This window comes from Nycticebus coucang, chromosome 17, assembly GCF_027406575.1.
Source record: "Nycticebus coucang isolate mNycCou1 chromosome 17, mNycCou1.pri, whole genome shotgun sequence".
NCBI classification, from domain to species: domain Eukaryota; kingdom Metazoa; phylum Chordata; class Mammalia; order Primates; family Lorisidae; genus Nycticebus; species Nycticebus coucang.
The window spans coordinates 54,832,124-54,852,884 of record NC_069796.1 but is presented as its reverse complement, the minus strand read 5'-3'; the positions used below and the strand labels follow the sequence as shown (position 1 = coordinate 54,852,884).

The 20,761-nt window shown below is 40.2% G+C and overlaps 1 protein-coding gene across 3 annotated transcripts in view; it reads right to left on the bottom strand.

Moving 5' to 3' along the window:
* The window catches only part of GRIA1 (glutamate ionotropic receptor AMPA type subunit 1), a 368,086-nt gene that overhangs the window by 166,198 nt on the left and 181,127 nt on the right, over window positions 1-20,761 (bottom strand). For all 3 annotated transcript variants that reach the window (XR_008375243.1, XM_053566867.1, XM_053566868.1), the window contains exon 5: window positions 15,926-15,979. Coding sequence is in view for 2 of the 3 variants with exons in the window: in XM_053566867.1 (XP_053422842.1) it covers window positions 15,926-15,979 (54 nt within the window). In the remaining variant the exon portion in view is untranslated. The remainder of the gene's footprint in view (window positions 1-15,925; window positions 15,980-20,761) is intronic.

Sequence of the window (20,761 nt, the reverse complement as noted above, 5' to 3'; positions counted from 1 at the left end):
TTGACTTGATTTCTCCATAATGCCAGAAAATGGACTATGCCAATATAGAAATATGTTCTTAACTAAGAAGGGGACATAAAGGCATTAACTCTTTACATGATGGTTAACTGGAAAATTCAACTCATTCACTCTATTCCCCTGGAGACTCCCATTAAATGATGTTTAATTAAGTCATTTAATTTTCTAATTTTGTTTTTCATTTTGTTAAAAAAAACCTTAGATGGGTAATGTATAATTAATGCATTTTTACTTATCTGCTTTATTTGTGCTATTTATTATATAGTATTGTATAAGGACACTACATTGCTAATTATATTCTATTAAAAGTTTTAACTATGATGTTGGATTGTCACTACTCTCTTTGAGCCATTTTGCCTATTTTATAATATGCTCAGTCCATTGCTACATACACTGTGGCTATAGAATAAAAATGACATTAACATACAGGGTGTTTTTTATTCAAGTTATTCAGTGTTGTTCAAATTATTTAGCATGAGAATGCAGGTCTGAACCCAGACTCCTTCCACTGCCCCCTATCCCTGGCAACACATGTTGCTCTTTACAGCCTGATGGACTATTTCTCATCTAAAATGGAGCTTTGTGATGAGAGAACTCCTGAGGCTACTAGGTCATTATGTTCTTGTCTGCTTCTTCCATACCTTCGTGGCATTTCACTCCGTCCCATGTGTGACTAATGAGTGGGTGAAGAAAGATGCTCTATCTGCTATCTTCATTCAAGTGCAAAGGAACTGACAGATAAACTGCCAGCTCTCAGGATAATGGTCCGTAACCTGAGGGACACAAAAGCACCTAAGGGAGCTTTGGCAAAACAGCCATCCCTAAGGACTGTCATTTGGCAGCCCTAAAGAAGAAACAAGATCTCTATTTTGACAAAACTCTAATGCTGGCAAATCAAAAATCAAGATTCAAGAGATTACAATGATAAAGGTAATCATCCGAAGAACTCCAGACAATAGCATAAGTAACAAACATTGAGGAGAAGATGTGGGGGATAGTATGAGATAATTCATCATCTTTCTAATGGAAAGTCAGACATGGAATTAAAGTTGATAAAGCAAGAAAAAAATCATACTATGAAGAAGTGTGGAGGAAACCATCATAATCAAATACAGAAAAGGTTTAAAGTAGCTATTTCCACAAAGTATGGGACTGTGGAGAACAGGGCTTTGCTTTTTACTTTATACCCTTTTGCAATATCTTTTTTATTATGTGAATGCATTACCTTTATAATATTTAAAAAATAAAAATAACTCCTCAGATAATTCTGTTGTACTTATTTGTCAGAAATCATCTATTAGTCACTAGACAATGGGACAGGGAGTAGCAGTGGCAGGACAGGGAAGGTAAGTTGATGTATTTATTGAAGCTTTGTTATAGTCTGTTAAGAGAGCCCTGCTTAATTGTGATCCCCTGACCTGAAATTAAAGAACACTGGTGCGGGGCGGCGCCTGTGGCTCAGTGAGTAGGGCGCCGGCCCCATATGCCAAGGGTGGCGGGTTCAAACCCAGCCCCGGCCAAACTGCAACAACAACAACAGCAAAAAAATAGCTGGGCATTGTGGCGGGTGCCTGTAGTCCCAGCTGCTCGGGAGGCTGAGGCAAGAGAATTGCCTAAGCCCAAGAGTTAGAGGTTGCTGTGAGCCGTGTGACGCCATGGCTCTCTACCCGAGGGCGGTACAGTGAGACTCTGTCTCTACAAAATAAATAAATAAATAAAAAAGAACACTGGTGCGGTCAAATACTCTATTGCAATTCGGCCTCAGAAGCATTACTTATAAAAATAACACAAATGACAACAATGGCTAAAATACCACTTCCTTTGCCTTACATAACGCTATCCAAACAACCTTTTAAGAGTTTTGAGTTATTGCCATTTGAAAACAATAAATTAAGTAATCAATCGAAAGTCATCCCTAGATTTATTTTATACCTTGCCCAAGCTCTTATCCTGATCCAGGTATTCTGTGAAATGCTTTATATAGACACTCCCTGTTTAATTCCTTCAACAATTCTGAGAGGTAAATGTGTACAGTAGACACTGGATACTTATTTGCATAAATAGGTGAGTCAGTATCCATCCTAATTTTCTGTTGAGGAGCTATGGTGCAGAGACCTTTGAAAACTCCAATGAGATCATACAGCAAGTGAGGATACAAACTGTGGTCCAATCATAAAATCTGTCTTCTTCACTAATGGGTTATACTGTCCTTTCAGTGGAAAAGCACATGAATTTGGCTTTCAGGTGGTGTATCCAGATTGCCCCGGCACAGAGGGGCATAGAACCTCAGACAGTAGCCGGTACAGTTAATAATCTAGAATAAATGTCTCACCCTGCTAAAGCAGGAGCCTTCAAATACGCTTTCTGTCTTGAAAGAACATCATGGGACACCACTAGGTTTCTCTCTTTGACACCAATCTCCTAAGGTTATTTAAGAGGACACCAATAAGCTTTTGGTTTATCTGAAGCTTATTAGTACCCACCAACCTCACATCTGTACCAGGGAGCAGCAATTTTTTATGTGTAAAGGGCCAGATTGTAAATATTTCAAGTTTGCAAACCATCTGGTTTCTATCTCAACTACTTAACTTTGCCACTGTGGCATGAAAGCAGCCATATGTAGACAATCAGAAATGAACGAGCACAGCTATCCCAATAAAAATTAGCTGTGGATACTGAAATTTAATTCTGTTTAATTTTCACATGTTATGAACTTCTTTGGATTTTTCCACTGAGTTAAAAATATAAAACCACATTTATTCTTAGCTTGTGAGCCATACAAATCAGATGGTGATTAAATATGACCCCATGGGGTGGCGCCTGTGGCCCAAGGAGTAGAGCCCTGGCCCCATATACCAGGCGGTGGTGGGTTCAAGCCCAGCCCCGCCCCAAACTGCAATAAATAAATAAAAATAAATAATATGACCCATGGGCCAGAGTTTGCTCACTTCCGAGCTACCCAGCAGCCAAGATTTTAGAGATCAGAACAGACTCTTCATATTGTATCAGTGGGAAACTGAGGTCAAAAGAGGAGAATAGTAGCTTAAAGTCGTGAGGGTGGGTGCTGATTTAGCTGGGGTTAGAACCTGTCTCCTCCCCTCTACACCCTCTATATGAGGCAACACAGTGCTGAAAAGCCATTTGCGTACAATGACTGGGAGTAAAAGTGCTCAGTTAAGTAAACAAGTTAATATACTCACTCTATCTATCGTATGTCAATTATAATTTTCAAAGGACTAAAATGAAAAGGCGTTTCAAGTAATTACGATATCCTAAAGAGATGTTTAACGCTATAAACTACATTGGACGTGATTTCATCTTGCTGTGAAGATTCAGATTCGGAGAATGCTTTAAGGATCTTGAAGAGGCTCTGGGCCATCATTATGGCTATTAATTAGCACATGCATTTGGAAACAAAAGAACGAATTATGCATGCTTACTGGGTACTTAGCCTCTCTGAGGCTCAGTTCTCTGGTCTTCCAAAACGCAGGTTATAATAGCACCTACAGCATCAAATTGGTGTAGGCTTAAAAGAATTAATACAATTAAGTACTGAGAACTGTGCTTGGCACACAGTAAGTGCTTAATGAATGTTAGCTATTATTACTATCGTCACATTCACCATCATCATTATCACTGGGTCAAGAGGTTAGGTGTTTTTAGAATTGCTTTAAATCCAGGGACTGGGTTAAGCAAGAAGCCTGGGAGAACAGGACAGAAACACAGCTTTAAAAGGATGAAAAGCTTTGTCTTCAAAGCTGGATTCCCTTTCTCTTGGATTCTTTCAAGGGGTCACATACAAGCTGTTCAGCCCTCATCATCCTGCCTGTGCCCACGCCATGCCCGTCAGAAGGAAGAAAGAGCATCTCAGTTCATTAAGGGAAAGGAGCAGGGAAAAAGTTTATTTTCCTGGGATACAGGAAAGGGCACTCTTTCCACCCCAACCCCTTGAGATCTAGAAGAAGAAAGATTAGAGAAAATTAGAGAATTGGTCCTTTATATGCTGAATAGCACAAGCTGAACATGCCAAGTTCCTCCAAATTGTCAAGTAGCATCTTAGATGACAGCCTCACTGAGAGGACAGTTACAGGGAAGCGCAGTTTGAAAAGTCTTGTTACATTACAAATGCTTGAAAAAAGTGGGGATGATCAGCTTAAAAAATAAGAAAAGACTAAGAGAGTAAGTGAAAGATATATTTGTATCTCGTAAGGGCTGTCATGGGGAAGAGGTGGAAGATTTGTTCTCTGAGGCTCTGAAAGGTAGGCCAGGATCAGTGCATGGGTAGAAGTCATGGGAGGCAGATTTTTGGCTAAAACAATAATGACAATAACAACCATAGTGCCTGAACCCTACATGTAAAGGTACTATTATCACTTCCACTTGCAAATGAGGAATTAGAAAACTGAGGCTTAAATTAATAGAGTAAATCCTGCCCAATGTAGCAAGCTAATAAGAGACAGAAACCATAGTGCTACCAGTAACAAGATTCCCGGGCTTGTTTTCTCTCCATTTTCCATCCTGCCTCCTAACCACCAGTGCAGTCCAACTGATTGACTTATCTCCTGTCCATCCACAAAGCACCTGCAGTGGCCTGCATCTTTATACTGAAAAGAACCTAGCAGATTTCCATGAGATCAGGACATTTGTCTCTGCTCCTTAATATGTGCTGGTACTTGGAATGTGAACCACAAAGCACTTTATTTCTCTCTTAAGCCACTCTCAGCGTTCTCTTCTCCTCTGTCCTAAGACAGTGTGAACTCCTAGAGGGCAGAGGCCCATAGTGTGTTTTATACACGTGGAGGAATGAAGGGATAGAAAGTCTTTGCTTGCCCTCTACTATTTCTTATAAGCTTCAATCCTGTTTCCTCTCAGCCTCAGTTTTTCTCTTGTGAACCAGTGAGATCTTTTTATTGACTTTTTTTGTGTGTGTGTGATCCAGGTCATAAATAAGTGTTAGGAGAAGAGGTTTAGGGACAACCTCTTAAGTTTTGTCCTATCTTTGAACTCTAGGAATTGTTTGTCCTTGAGCAATTATCACAACCTCTATAAGAATTAGTCCTCTACAGGAATTGATCTGCAGACTAAGGGCACTGGCCAGATCCATGACCTTTCAAGCTATGTTCCTAGTCACAGGTATTTTAGAAGTTACTATGCTGGGTTAGAAGAAGGCCAGAAAGATGGGGTCCTAGATCCCAACCCTCTCTTATCCACCATAGTAGCTTTCCTTTTTATGCGCTTCACATATTAGAGTTCTCCCTCAAGCCTCCATTTGAAAATAGAGCTTCAAACTAAAAAGTCTAGAAATTTCTGAGCCAGTAGATTTATCTCTTAAGTGCTCTTCCAGCTTTGATCTACAATTCTGTGATCACACAGGTGTGTGCACATGAATATGTATATGTGTGAATTTGTGGAATACTCCTGGGCTGAGGACTTAATTGTGTCCTCAAATACCCATGTCTCTGCATAAAAGTCTTCACATTTTCCTATTTTAGCCACTTTAATCAACCACACCTTCAAGGTATCCATTATATAACACTTGGTAACACACAGGCTAATCTGGTTCCCACTAAGTCAACAAGACATTGTAGCCATGATTAAATCTGTGAACATATCATCTGTATTGGATAAAAAAGGATTGGTGTTGACTTAAGGAATTGTGTTTGAAACCAAAGAGGCACACTTGGTTATCTGCAAATAACATCAACAGACATACCCCTCCACAGAGGTGTCCACTACTGAGAAAGTATTATAAATGTCAGTCAGCATCTCACAAACCAATTTCATTCAGTTCTGAGATTTAGAATAAAATGCTGGGACTTGGTGGCAGAAGGCCAAGGACCTCCAACCTGGGCTGTTGATGCAAGGCTGTTGAGATGCACTACCTGGCCTGGGGATGGTTGTTTTTCCAGACAGTCCCTGAATCTTAATTCTGCTCTAGCTGCATGCAATTGGGGTGACACCTGGCCAGGGCCACTTCAGAGCATGAGACAAAGGCCTATCCATAGTTTATACTTTCAGAGTCTCCTAGTGTGGTTAGAGCTTCTGATGAACTTGAAACCAGCAACATCATCCCTTTACACGATAAAAACTTTCCTGCCCAGAGAAGGCTGGTTAAGGACTCATAGCCAGCTCATATTTTGATGAAATGTGAGTATGAAATACATATTCACAGGGCCTCACATGTAGTAGATTCCCATCGATTGCTTGGTGACAAAATCAACAAAAGTTCAAACATAGAATACATTTGAAACTTCCTAGGAGTGGGGAAAGGAATATTTTAGTTAATCATTTACTCATCCATTCACTCAGTCATTCATGAGTGTTTAATATTGCCAAGCACATGTTAGACACAGGAAGGGTAGCAGAGAATAAGACAGGACTTGTCCTTGCTTTCAAGTTGCTTGAGGTGTAAAGAGAAAGGCCAATATTATGTAAGTAATTATAGAGCAAAATAGTGGACCCAAACCTGACCATAGAGCTTAGAGAAGGCTTTCCAGTGAAAGCAATGAAGTCTGAAAGAAAAGAAGCCTTTGGTTTGTTGAAGAGGACAGGGAAGAACACTTTAGCAGACAATTCAGGCATGCTTTGAGATTCAAAGTCACAGCAACAGAGATAGTGTGCCTCAGCAACTACCTATATCCGTCACACTGGATTCAAATCTCAGCCCTACCACCTCTTAATTGTGAGTCCTTGGGCAGCCTACTCAACTCCTCTGTGCCTCGGTATCTTTTGCTGCAAAATGGCAATTATTACAGTACCTATGTCACAGGGCTTCTCTGAGGATGAACTTTGTTATATGTCAAATTTATAGAACAGGGCCTGGAACATGATAAGTACTCACCTAAAGCCCTATGTCTCTTGGGCCTCAGTTTCCTTCCCACTACAGATGGACAGGTAAGAGAACAAGGACTGGACTCTTCTAGTTATACATCAACACCACCACCTGCCAACACTGGTACTAAGGGGTCCTTCCTGCTTCTAAGTTGGTGGTGGCAAGGGGTTTCCATGCTACACAGAGCAATAGCAGCTACTGCCTTGCATATCTGAAATGGTCCCCCAGGATGTTGACTTGGCATGGAAATCAGCCAAGGTGAGCATGGTTTGCAAGGTCAAAGGATACACGTAGTACTTGAAATTAATGGAATAGCCTCTTCCTTATGATGAAGGAAGCAAGGTTTGGAAACGTTTTATCTTTATTTTTTTGATATCTCTGAACTGCAGAGAGAGTCAGGAAAACTAGAACCCTAAACTGCACAGCAAGAAAGGTCCCTTGGATGAACATTTTTCTTTTGAAAAATTATGCCAGATCTTGAACAAATTGAGATCTTCTGAAAAATAAAATAAAATTATTTGCACAAATGATAATGAGTCAGTGGCGGAGTTAGGAGCCCCCAGGCCTCTGCTGCACTTGCTATTCTAAGACTTTACACACATTAAGTCAGGTCAAGCACATTACTATTCCCCCCCCACATTAAGTCATGTTAAGCACACATTCTATTCCCACTCACAGACTAGGAAACTGAGGTACAGAGAGGTAAAGTGACTTGCCCAAGGACACACAGCTAATAAGTGGCTGAGCCAGAATTGGTGCCCAGTTTAAGGAGAAAAGGAGTTTATTTCTTGGCTTTGTTCAGTTATAATTTCAGTCTTATGAGTTGCAAATATTTCCTTAGATTGGGTACTGTGGCCCAGTGGAGAACAAGCCTAGTCTTTAAAATTGGAGAGGTTTGAGTTTGGATTCTAGTATTAGCTATGTGACCTTAATCAAAGATCTTTCAACAACTTAAACTTTCTTTTCCTCACTCATAAAATGGGACTGTAATCTCACCTTTCTTAGAGATGCAGGAACTCTCATAGGTCCCTACGGTGGATTATCCTAGAGGATGGGGCTGAGCACAAAGTACGACATAGAGTCTGCCTTGCCTGAAGGGTGCCTGGATTGCCGTGGAGGAGTCTCCTGGCACTTGGGATTTGTCTTTCTGTCCACCCACTCCCCTTTTCCCTTCAGAGGCTCTTTGCAGTGTCTGCTCTGGTGATCATAAAGTGACCAACTCGTACAGAAGAGGGAGGTGAAAGCAGAGGGAGAGAGAGAAGGCAGGGTGCGAGGGAGACAAGGAAGCTGGAACAATCCCAACCCCCAGCAGAGAAGAACTCTGATCTGAGGGGGGCCTGGGGAGGAGGGGGGTGCTGCAGAGTCTGTCTGTCTCCTTGCCTCTCTCTCTCTCACAGGCACACACACACACACACACACACACACAAGCATAGACACATTGTGAAAATAAAGAGAAAGGCAGCATTTGGGAGGAAAAGAAAGAACAAAGAAGGAGCAGATTCCTTCGAATCCTAGCTCAGTTCTGCCATTTAACTTCAGGGCAACCTCTCACTTCCCTTCTCCAGGCCTTGGGTGCCTGTTTTGTAAAATGAGGGGCTGGGAAAGATGAGCTCATCGGGACCCTGCAGCTCTAACTCTCGGATTCCTCCAACCCAGGTGAGGGCACCCTCTTTACACGACCGCTGGCCGGGTGGACGCTGCATTAGGAGCCTTACCAGACACCCTCCACTCTATGCAGACCTCTCTATTCTCCAATAACCACATTCTGACATTTCAGATGGTCATTTATGGGGCTTGCATTATTGTCACAGGCTGTGATTTCTCTCTGATATTCTTTTAGAGCTTTATTTATGTATTCCAACCCAGCGAGAAGACAAGGCCACATTGCTTTCAGGACAGAAGTTCAGCCTCGTGCTTCTCAGTGCTCCTCTCATGAGCCCAGAGCACTGCACAGCACACGGACATGCTTGGTGCACCTTTGATGGTTGTTTGGTCGGCTGTGAGAACCACGTCCTGTGAGAAGGCACTGGGGGAACAGGATGGGGTCTAGGCTGGAGGAGTGAACACCAAAGAGCAAGCAGGGTGCCTGCTTCCAAATACTCAAAGGCCACTTTGTAGAAGGGCAACAGACATATTTTGCAAGAATAAGAGGGCAGGCAGTGCCAGAAGTGATGAGAGGGCGGCACAGAGTGAACAGAACACAGGCTGTGCCCTGTTCGAGCAAGATTGTGGAAACTGTCAGAGCCCTTTGAAAAGATAAAGGGCTGCCCCAGAGGTATGACTTTCCCCTTACTGGGTATTATTCGAGCAGGAACCAATGCAGGTGTTTCTGTTAGGGATGCTGTAGAGGAGATTCTGGTCCCTTATGGTGGAAAGTGGGTTAGAAGCCTCAGAGACACACCTCCAACTGCTCATTTGCATATTCACAACTGGATTCACATTCTTTGCTATCTCTGCTTCTTTTAGCACAGACATAGGGATTTTGCCTTTAAGTGCATGTGGTATGTGGGTGCAAACATTATTTCCTGAGAAGCCATTTCACTCACTCACTCATTCATTCATTCATTCATTCAGTGACTGTTTAAAGAACACCCGTTAGATGCAGGTCACTTTGCCAGGCACTGGGAATTCCAACAGTGAACAATCCTTCCCACAGGAGCTTACAGATAAACAATGAGGAAGACATTACATAAGAGTGAATCAGTTGCCTAATCTCAATTTTGGTAAGTGAAAAAACCTGGAATTGTGGTAGCATATAACAGGTAGATGAGATTTAGTCTGTGAGGGACTTGAGGGACCCCAAAGGTAGTATATTGCCCTCCGATATAAGTGTCTTTTCCACTAATAATGAAGATAATGATGACAATGATTATGCCATAAATTATTAACATTTACTGAATGCTTATTTGGGGCTATATATTACTATAAGTACTTATATACATTATCTCACTTGATTCTTATAACGCCCCCTGAGGAGGTAGATAACATCATTATTCCTTTTTTTTAGAGATGAGGCCATGAAAGCTCAGAGAGGGTAGATGATTTGAATAATGTCACACAGCTAGTAAGTATAAAGCTAGAATTCAAATCCAGGTCCGTCTGACTCCAGAGCCAACCTTCCCAACTACTATAACACCTGCCTAACTATAGCTGGCAGAAGCAAAAATGACCCTGGGTGGCACAGAGACAACAGGAAAACAGGCACTGAAGAGAGTGGATGAGCTCATCCTTGACAGAAGGACTCCACAGATTTCTCTCCATAGGAGAGTGAGAAGACTAAAGAACAGTTTCTTCTCAAGGCTGATCTAGCAGAGGGGCAGAGATGAAGCTGGGGACTTAGATCAGCTGCCACATGGACAAAAACTTCCACCTCTGATCGCCCTGGTCTTCTAGTAACCCAGTGAGCCCCGGGATGACTTTCCCACCATCTCTCCCTTATCCTCCATTGCACTATATCTTATAATTAAAAAAATAATCTATCAGTTTATAATGGAAGAGATGTCCAACAGGAATGTGAAAGCCTGAGTTTGAATCCCAGGTCTATCACTGCTACCTTAGGCAAGACTTAAATGCCAGCCCTCTTGTTCAAGTCAACCCCTCCCCCTGCTCAAGGTCAGACAGCACCATAGTAAGAACCTGGATTTTGGGATTCCATAGTCTTGGAGAGGAAACCCAGCTCCATTACTTTAGAAACTCTGTGACTCTGGAAAACTCACTTAACTTTTCTGAAGCTCAGTTTCTTCATCTGAGGATAATATTAACCTTGAGGGCTATGATGAGGGTTTAATCAATATGCATTTAAATGTTTATCATCATGTTTGGAATGTAGCAATCATTCAGTAAATTGTAGAAGTTGTTGCCACTGTTGTTGTCATTTGTTAGAGGTTTAAGGAATTCCAATTCATTGCTCAGTGGCTTGGCATCAGTTTAGCCTGATCATCCTATTCTAATGCCTACATGACTTTGCTTTGGTCATATTCCTGACAGCCAAACTCCATTAATTAAGTGCCTGCCTTCCCCTTCTGCATCACAGTCATGCAATGTTTCTGAAACCTCATTTTTCACATCTATAAAATGGGGGTGATGAATTCTACCTTGTTTACTTTATAAGAGTATTATGGCATTCAAAACCCAGTGGAATGATTCATGCAAATATGTCATAGAAGTTATAATATGGTGTGAAAATGGGAGAGATTGCTCCATTATTACGTCTCCAGAAAACGCTAAATGGTTCATACTCGTCAATATTGTCCAACAAAATCAGTATTCCTCAAACTAGGGTATGATAGAAACTATATACATTCTCAGGGCACTTCTGGTTCCTTACAAATCTTTTAAAGTATATTCTTTTATTCCAATGAAATTCTAATTATTAATATGATAATCTGGTCATTTTTTCCATGGTTTAGGTACTTACATCCCCACAATCACAGCAGCACAAAAGCAATTACTTGTTAGTTCCATATTTCCCAAACTGGCTCTGCAGACACATTACAGAGGTCCACAGGTCCTGTTTTTTTTTTTAAGTTTTGGCTGGGGCTGGATTTGAACCCACCACCTCCGGCATATCTTTGAGCCACAGGTGCTGCCCCACAGGTCCTGTTTTGAAAATATTTCTTTGATCTAAGATTTGCTTCTGGTAAGTCATAACCTATGAGGTTAGACAATTAAGTTTGTGAACTCATCATCCTAGAAAAAGTATGACATGCCTCATTGATGAATGTCAGAATGGTCACCTTCGTAAGTGCTCCCCTTGGGAAGCTAAACACTGACGCCAGTGCCTAGTCCACCCTTCAAAGCAATTATTCTAGGATGAATTCACAAACTCAGTTGTCAGACTTCCCACAATGATGACTCTGATGGCCCTTCCAGAAAAAGAGTCCCAAAATTGCTTTGAAGGGAAGACTAGGCACTGGCATTGGCGTATAACTCCCAAGGGGAGTACTTCGAAGGTGAGTGTATTGACTATCACTACATAGATATGTAGCACTATTTCTAGAATGAGTTTGCCACCTTAATCATCCAACTTTGTAGCTGTGGGGTCTCTGGCAGGTGTCTTTCTTACCCCCAGTTTCAGAGCAGGGAGTGAATGCAGTGTCAGCATTGGGGTAGTAGGAGGAGTACTGGTGGCCAGAGTGGTGTTGGCACTCCAGCGGGTGCCAGGGCTCAGGTGCATCTATGAGAAACAGTGGCATAACTTTCTGGTTTCTGCATGGTTTAAGCTCACGTTACAAACATACCAAATGCTATGAAAATATACATATACATATTCTATCAAATGTGTATAAAATATGAGTACATATAAGGATATATGTGTGTGCAAGCATCACATGACATGTGAATGTGTACAGATAGGTAGATTTAATATATGATGTAAGAACTCTCTACCTGCACCGAATACTTGTAACTTTTTGAAGTATAGTAGTATTTGGCAACATATTTGGTTCCCTGAGTTACATTATGAGTGGGCAGAGAAGGAACTATTATTCCCAATTGACAGACAAGAAAATTGAGCACTGGAGTGTTGCCCAAGAATACAAAGCTAGCTAAGCTAAGGGTGGCATCTAGACAAAAAGCAGGTTTTGTTTTTTAACACTCTGCCCATGAGCTCTCCTTTCTGACCTACAATTTGCTTCCTTCTTCTCTTCCAGCAGCCTTTCAAAGGTGGCTATCTGAGCCCCAAAAGCACCCTGCAAGGTGATCTGCTACAAGGATGCTGCTGGCTACTGTGAAGCTTGAGCATTCTGATGGGGACAGCAAGAACTGCAAAATGAAAGTGCAGCTTCCTTCTTTTGTTAAACCTTTCAAGGCTTCCTTGGTCCCTAACTCTTATAATTATACCCTAATCACAAACACTCTGAAGGAGGGGGTCAGTTCCATGCAGCAGCAGGCTAATTATGTGGCAGAATTTCTAAAAATTATCATCTTACGAATCGCATTATTCCTCTGAAGGGGGAGGAAAACACACCACATACTCGACTATGTTTCAAACTGAATTAATTAGTAATTTGAAGCCTAATTATCAACTAATCTATTGGAACATGCAAGTCTTTTGTATTTGGATGGTATATGCAATTTGCATCCTATTAGCTAGCAGTTGTAAAGATTTGAGAGCTCATTAGGTCAGAAGAAGAAAAGTGCAGATCAGAAGGATACGGGAACCCAAGGGGCTGACTCAGTGATGCTGGGGCTGAGCGGTCACTGGACAACAGATGGAGGTTGGCAATGCAATTACCCAGGGTCATTTAGCGGCACTAAGGATACTGATGAGGAATTTCTGTCTTAACTCCAGAGAGGTAATTATGCACATCCCCACCCTTGTCTGTGTATTCTTGAGCAGCAGGGAGTCAGCATGGTCTCCTGGAGAGATGACCTGGAGCAACAGGAAGGGCTCTGGATGTTGCCTGCTACCCTTGGTGATATAAGCCTAGTTCCAATGCTGACTCCCAGGGTGGTACTGCCCAAGTCATACTTCATTGCTGATCGTTTCTCTAGAAGCAAATGAAATTTAGAGGGGGTTGACTCCCAAAGTGCCTTCTACCACTAAGAATCTGAGATTCAAGAGATGTCAAAGGCATTTCTCAAAGCCATCTTTGCAAATGATCTTTTGAGGGTGGCACCGTTGCTTCCCCAGAAGGCTCCGGTAGCCATCACTCATTTAAAATGCAAATACGTCTAAGAAAAATAATGTATGTAGCCATTACCAGTTGGGTTTAAATTAACCTATTTCTGGCATTTTCTTAGTTATTGTGCAGGAATGCTATGTTAACCAGTGTGATGAAAATATGTCGAACTGTTTATAAAACCAGTGCATGGTGCCCCATGATTGCATTAATGTACACAGCTATGATCTAATACTAATTTAAAAAAAAGGAAAAAAAATAAAAATAAATACATTAACCTATTTCAATCTGTGCTTTTTATTTCCAGTCTTAGCTCTGAAATATCCTTGCTAGAATAAGGAAGTTTTGAAGGGGAAGTAACATAAGGCAGATATTGGTTGAAGGCTGGAGACCAGAAGGAGGGAAAGAATTTAAGGATGAAGCAGGATACTTGTCTCACAGTTTTAGATCTATATACCTGTGCCTTTTTACTAATGACCTTTACTCTAGAAATAAGAAGAAAATACCAATCTTTTGTTGAATTATAATTAATATTGCTTATAGAAATAACATGAAATAAGATGGCTAAAGCTAAACATGATTATATGTTCAGTTATGCAAAGTTAAAACTGAAAATTTGTTATAGACAAAAGCCAAAAATCACATCTTAATGGAAACATGAAAAATCACAAAGATAAGCCATAATAATAAAGAAATTTTATAGGAAATGCTACCATGAAGAGAAACTGATAATCCTTCAAACTGACACATGGAAAAACACTTTTTTGATTAAAATTTGATGGGAGATACAGCCACATTGGAAAATAATTTAGGAATTCCTCAAAATGTTAAAACATATAGTTAACATATAACCAAACAATTTTCATGCCTAGGTATATATTCAAGAAAAAAAAATTGTGCATGAATATTTATAGCAGTGTAATTTATAATAGTTAAAAAGTAGAAACAACCCAAATGTCCATTAACTGATGAATAGATAAACAGAATGTAGTATATCCATACAATGAAATATTATTTGGCAAAAAAAGGAATCAAGTACTGGTACAAGCTGCAACGTGGATGAACCTTGAAAACATTTTTTTTCTAAGTGAAAAAACCACATGTCACATGACTCAGTGAATATAAAATAGGCAAATACAGAAACATAGAAAGTATATTCGTAGTTTCCTGGTGCTAGGAGAACTTGAAGGGTGATGGGGAGTGATTGCTATTTTGTAAGGGGTTTCTTTTTGGGGTGATGCAGAGTTTTAAAATAAGATTGTAGTAATGGTTTCATAACTCTGTGAATATACAAAAAACCAATTAACTGTACACTTTAAATTGCATCACAATGTTCCTAAAATTCTGATGTCTTCATATATGTTATCAGTCATAATTGTGGTTATTATACTAAATTATTGTCACAAAATAACCTAAACTTTCTTGTCAATTTTGTTTTTTTAAAAAATAAAAAGAAATCGCATCACAACAAAACCTTTAAAAATGGGACTAAGTGTAAAATAAAATTACATTTGGCTTTGGAAAAGAAAAGCTGGAAGAATTAAACTCTATGATAAAAAAGGTAGATGTGCAAAACATGACCCAGAAAAAATAGACTTGATGAAAATAATGGTCACAAAAGAAAACCAATAATGGCACACGCTACTCAGTAAAATTTAACGTGTACAAAAATGATTTGATGAATTAAGTCTTGGTAATAGGAAAAATAATTGTGCCTGATAAAATGAAGTATAGACCATTAAAATGAATACATTTTTAATAAAAAGGCGGACTTATCTATGCCATGTAGAAAAGTGAATAAAAACTAAATTGACATAATATTGTTCATGCTGGAAAATTGTTTATGGTGAAAAATTTGTCAATACTAATATAATTATAATTTAAATGCTTGTACTTATGAATAGTACAACTATCACTGGCGTTAAAAGAGAGGGTCAAAAACAGTGGGATCAAGACACCTTGTATCCATTCAAAGATGTGGTGAAATTCTCCTCATAGCCAATGAGCAGAAACAAAGCTGGAATTGTGATGACTGTCTTCCAGCATGCTTTCTTCTATGGAAGGCAAGGTCAGGATCATCTATCTGGTCCAGTCCCTCACTGTTCTGAGGGGAAGTTCAGGCCCAAGGAAGGAAAGTGACGTGCCCAGATCCCATAGTAGTCTGGTGGTAGCATCAGGATAGACACCTGCCTCTCGTGAAACTTTCCATATGATGCCTGAGTAAGGTTAATCACTAAGAGCGGAGGCCCCCTTCTTCCCTTCCCTCCTGAATATGTGCTGTGGTTTGGTGAATACAATGTGAAAGGGAAAGGGTAAATTTAGTATTGCCGAGACTCACTCTTGCAGTTCTGAACAGCCCCTTCTGCCCATTCAGTTCATACCAGCCAGGGACCATAGAAGACCCCAAACCTGAAAAGACCCCGAGGTGAGAGCCTTGCAGTGCTCTACTCACCAGATTTGCAAGGATGTAATGATAGCCGATACCATTCTTCTCCAGCTTTATAATCTACAAAACACAATGGGTGGGGACTCATCAATTATACTAACAGTTAAAGCTATAGCAACAACAATGATAACGGCAACTGATACTAATTGAGTGTTTAGAAAATGTCCTGACCTCTCCTACATGCTCAAACTATAATGCAATAATATCCCAACCATCCAATGATGGTGATACCATTCAAGGCCTTATTTTACAAATGAGGAAAGGCATAGTATAGTTAAATAATCTCAGTAAGGTTATCCAGAAATTAAGTAACGAATGCAGAATAATGTGAAATCAGTTTTGTTTGATTCCAGAGGCAAAGTGGTATTATCACAACCCAAGGACCCAGCAGAAATGTTCACTGCACTTTTTTTTCCATAAAGCCTTCCTCTCACATGCAGATTCCCTAGATGGGAAACTTACGTTGCATGAAATCCTCTGTCACTGTCATATCTGCTGCTTTGAGGGATACACATCCATCCATCCACCCTACCATTTAGAGACGATAGATGGGTGGATGGATGCACAGATAGGTAGGTGGAAGACCCTCCTATAGATCTTGACCTTCGAACCCTTGTGTGAACCATATGCAAATGTTGTTCATTCTCTCCCTAATTTTTTTGCCTTTCTCCTTAAGCTGGTTGGGTACTCAGATATAAATGAATCAACTGAGAAGCTGGGAGAGAAGGTCAGGATCATCTGGTCCAGTTCCTCACTGTACCAATGGGAAGTTCAGGCCCAAGGAGGGGAAGTCATTTGCCCAGATCCCATAGTAGTCTGGTGGCAGTATCAGGACAGAGACCTGACTCTTGTGAATCTTTCCGTAAGATGCCTGATTATGGTTAATCACTAAGAACCAAGGTCCCCATATATTTTTCCTTTCTGAATATAGACTGACCATAACCATCCCAGGCAGGGGAAAAAAAATTGCAAAAAGAAATGCCCAGAAGTTTTCTTGGGCAGCCAGACACACTATATAATAAGGAATAGTTAAGACTTCAGACCTTGGTTCTAGCCCCAGCTCAGCCTGCAAATTAACTTGATCTAGTTCCTTATTTTTTAAAAATCACCATATTGGGGTTAGTATACCCTTCTTGGTGCCTCTTCCCCTGCACAGTTGTAAGAGACATAAAATATATGAAAAGCACTTGGGCTTCTTCTCTAACAGAATAAATTTTCAAGGCTATTAAAATCTATATTCAGACATCTACTTACTTGGCTGTATGTGCATAATGGCTCACATTTTTTTCTTTATGTGGGGAATAATTAAATGCAAGCGCATACAATGAAAGCTCTGAAACAGTGGTTAGATTGTGAAATTCCAGATCATGAAGCCCAAATACTATTGAGAAGATAGTTTTATTAATAATTCTTCATTACTTTTTCATCTTCTTGTCAAACGGTTTGCTGCCCTTTCAGCAATGAGATGCCTTTATCAAAAACCTATTCCACTTCTAATAAACACCAAATGGCAAATAAATGATATTTCAAATCCCACCATATTCGGGCAACGAAGTGCAGTCCCTGCAAGATGAGAATACAGATTGCAACACAGGAAACAGCTGGTAACTGATGACTTTTGACTGATAAAATTAGAAACTTCACATGGTCCATATTAATACTAACTTTCCCATCCATCTACTCACCTACCTATACCCTGACCGATCTTACCTCTTTTACTACCCTCCTTTCACAAACATGTACTAAGTGCTTGCTGTGTGCAAAGTGTTGCATGTGATGCAAAAGTGAAAACAAGCATAGTGCTTAACCTCCGGGAGGTTACGCTTTACTGTGAGGCGGTCCCTAATAACAGATGAATCCATGTGAATGCATGGGTTACAGACTAAGAAAAGTGTTATAAATGTAATATACAATTTCACAAAGGGGTCTGTCACCTCACCAACACCATTGCATTACAGCTCATTCCCGCTACATTGCCTTTATTCTAATTTCAACCGCCTCTGTAAGACCTTCTATGATAAATACTCCTTTTAATAGATATTTAGTAAGCATAGACTACCTGCCAAGCACTACACCATGTGCTGGGGATAGGAACAAGTGAGACAAAGACCCTGTGCCCTCATTGAGCTGAGTTGATAATTGAGTAGGAAGCCAGATGGTAAATATATAAATGGATAAATGAACAAGGATTTCAGCAGGTGAGTAGCACCATGAAGAAAATGACCCAGGGTGGGGTGATTCACAGCCTCAAGAGGTCCTGGTGTACTCTCACTTCTAACTCATTCTGTACTCAGTGATTGTATAATCTGGTGTCACATACTGATAAAGCATCATATTCTAGTAACCCTGGTCCGTGCTCACAAACTTTCACTGACTTTCCATAACTTACAGAATAAATCTCAAACTCTTCAGAATGGTTTCCAAGGATACTTATGATTGTGTGTTTATCTCCCTGTCATCGTCTCCCTTAGATCCTCAGCTTCCTCCACCTGGCCTGCTAAGTCATACTATGAACCTCAGTCCTCCGGTGCTTTCTGGGTCTCCCAACATGCTTTTCCTTTCAGCTGAAAGGTTCTTATCCAGTCAATGGCCACCTGTAAAAACCCAGATTTATCTCATATTCAGGATCTTTCTTAGAGCCCTCAATGATCCCTTATTCTTTCAATTCATTCAAAACACTTTTACTGAATACTTATTAGATCCAACAACTCTTCAAGGAACTGTAGACACTGCAAGGGATAAAACAAAACAAAAATCCCGGACCTCATAGAGATTATGTTCTAAGTGAGTGATTGGAGACAGAGACAGGCAATTAATTCCCTATTTGAAATTTGCAGTCACTGTCTCCTTCCTCAGGTTAGGCAGAACATTTTTATTTAGACTGGAAATGTCCCAGTTATTGAGTGTAATTCCAGGATGGTGACAGGAGTACTAGACTGTAAGTCAGAGATGTAAGTTGTTGATTCATCGTTGTCACTAACTAGTTGTGTCAGCATAAGGCAAGTCATTCAATTTGATCGTCCACCATCCTACCTGTAAAATGTGAACATAAGCAATAAATCAGGCAATCTATAAAATCCTTTCAACTTTTTGGTTTTACTTTTCAGAATAGAAGAGTGAAACAAAAAATGTTAATATGTTATAATTTAAAATATCTATATGAACAGGTCAGTTCCTTATAAAAGCACATGTTTATCCTTTGACAAAGGAATTAGTGACAGAGAAGCAGAGACAGAAATGTTACATTTTTAAGAGGTTGGGCTCGATAGCCAGACCAAGCTAGGTTTGAATTTCTACTTTTCTCATAAGCCAGCTGTGGAAAATTATAATTCCTCTTTTCTTCATCTACAAAAATAGAGGGATTGACAGAATATGTTTGATAGAGTTGATGTAAGAATGAAATAGGATTATGCATGGAAGGGGAATTACATTGTGCCTGGTATACTATAAGCACTCAAAAAATACTACCCTGTTTTCCCCAAAATAAGACATCCTCCGAAAATAAGACCTACTTACAGGAAAGATAAGACGTCCCCTGAAAATAAGACCTAGCGCATCTTTGGGAGCACACCTTAAAATAAGACACTGTCTTATTTTCGGGGAAACAGGGTATTAATGTGCTGGGCATGGTGGCTCATGCCTGTAATCCTAGAACTCTGTGAGGCCAAGGTAGGAGGATCGCTTGAGCTTAGGAATTCAAGACCAGCTTGAGCAAGAACTAGACCCTGTCTCTACTAAAAAGAGAGAAATTAGCCGGGCATCACAGTGGGCTCCTGTAGTCCCAGCCACTTGGGAGGCTGAAGCAGGGGGAGCACTCAAACCCAAGGGTTTGAGGTGGCTGTGAGCTAGGCTGATGCTGTGGCACTCTAGCTGTGCACTTGGAATGAGTTTCAGGGCATTCAGAGTGAAACCTTGTTCCAAAAAAAAAAAAAGAAGAGGAAGAAAATTCTGGCAATGGCTATTATCTGCACCATAGAACAATATAAGAGGGATCATTAGTCTATTAAGAACACTTCATTATCATTTATCATTTTCTCTACCTCTATTTCATCTCCTCTTCTTATTAGTTTTATAGACCAAAGGTCTTCATTCATATTTTATCAATGAATTTACTTATATCCAAAGAGAGAAGTGACTCAAGAAGTTAGTACTAGCAGGCACTATGAATAGCAAAAACAGGTAAAGGCTTACACGTCTCACTGTGGGGCATGCTCTGTTCTAAACGCTTTACATGTATTGATTCTTTTAATCCTCACAAAAGCCCTGTAAAGATGACTATGATGATGACGATGATGATGATGATAGAGCCCATTTTACAGATCAGGAATTTAAGATGTAGAAAGATTAAAAACATGGCCCAAGATCACAAAGCCAGTAAAAACAAGAGCTTGGATTTGAACCCTAGCCAGGATGGTTCCATCTCTGCTCCTCCCATTAGCCTATACTACCTCACTGACAAACTAGAATTCAAATCTACGACTCTACCCCAGAATATTATCCACAGCAGTGTAATCAAGTTGTGCTCGTTTCTCTCCAGGAGCAAAGGCCAAATCCACAATTTATAGAAGAACGGTTAAGGCCTTAAAAATTTACGACTTTGAAATTTTCCCCCTGCTCTATTGCTGAGGACTCTGAGTGATTGCTGAGCTGGTGCTGAGATCTCCTGTGGGGCTCCCAGAGGTCTTGAGAGCCATTAACAAGCTTTGTCATGTTATCAAGTACCTAAAACTACCATCATTTATTCAAAAGTACAAAAATGATCGCAAAATCTACTTCCTTGCTAGCTCATCTGAATGATAAATGTACTTTAAAAAGACAAGACATCTATACAAAGACCCTGTT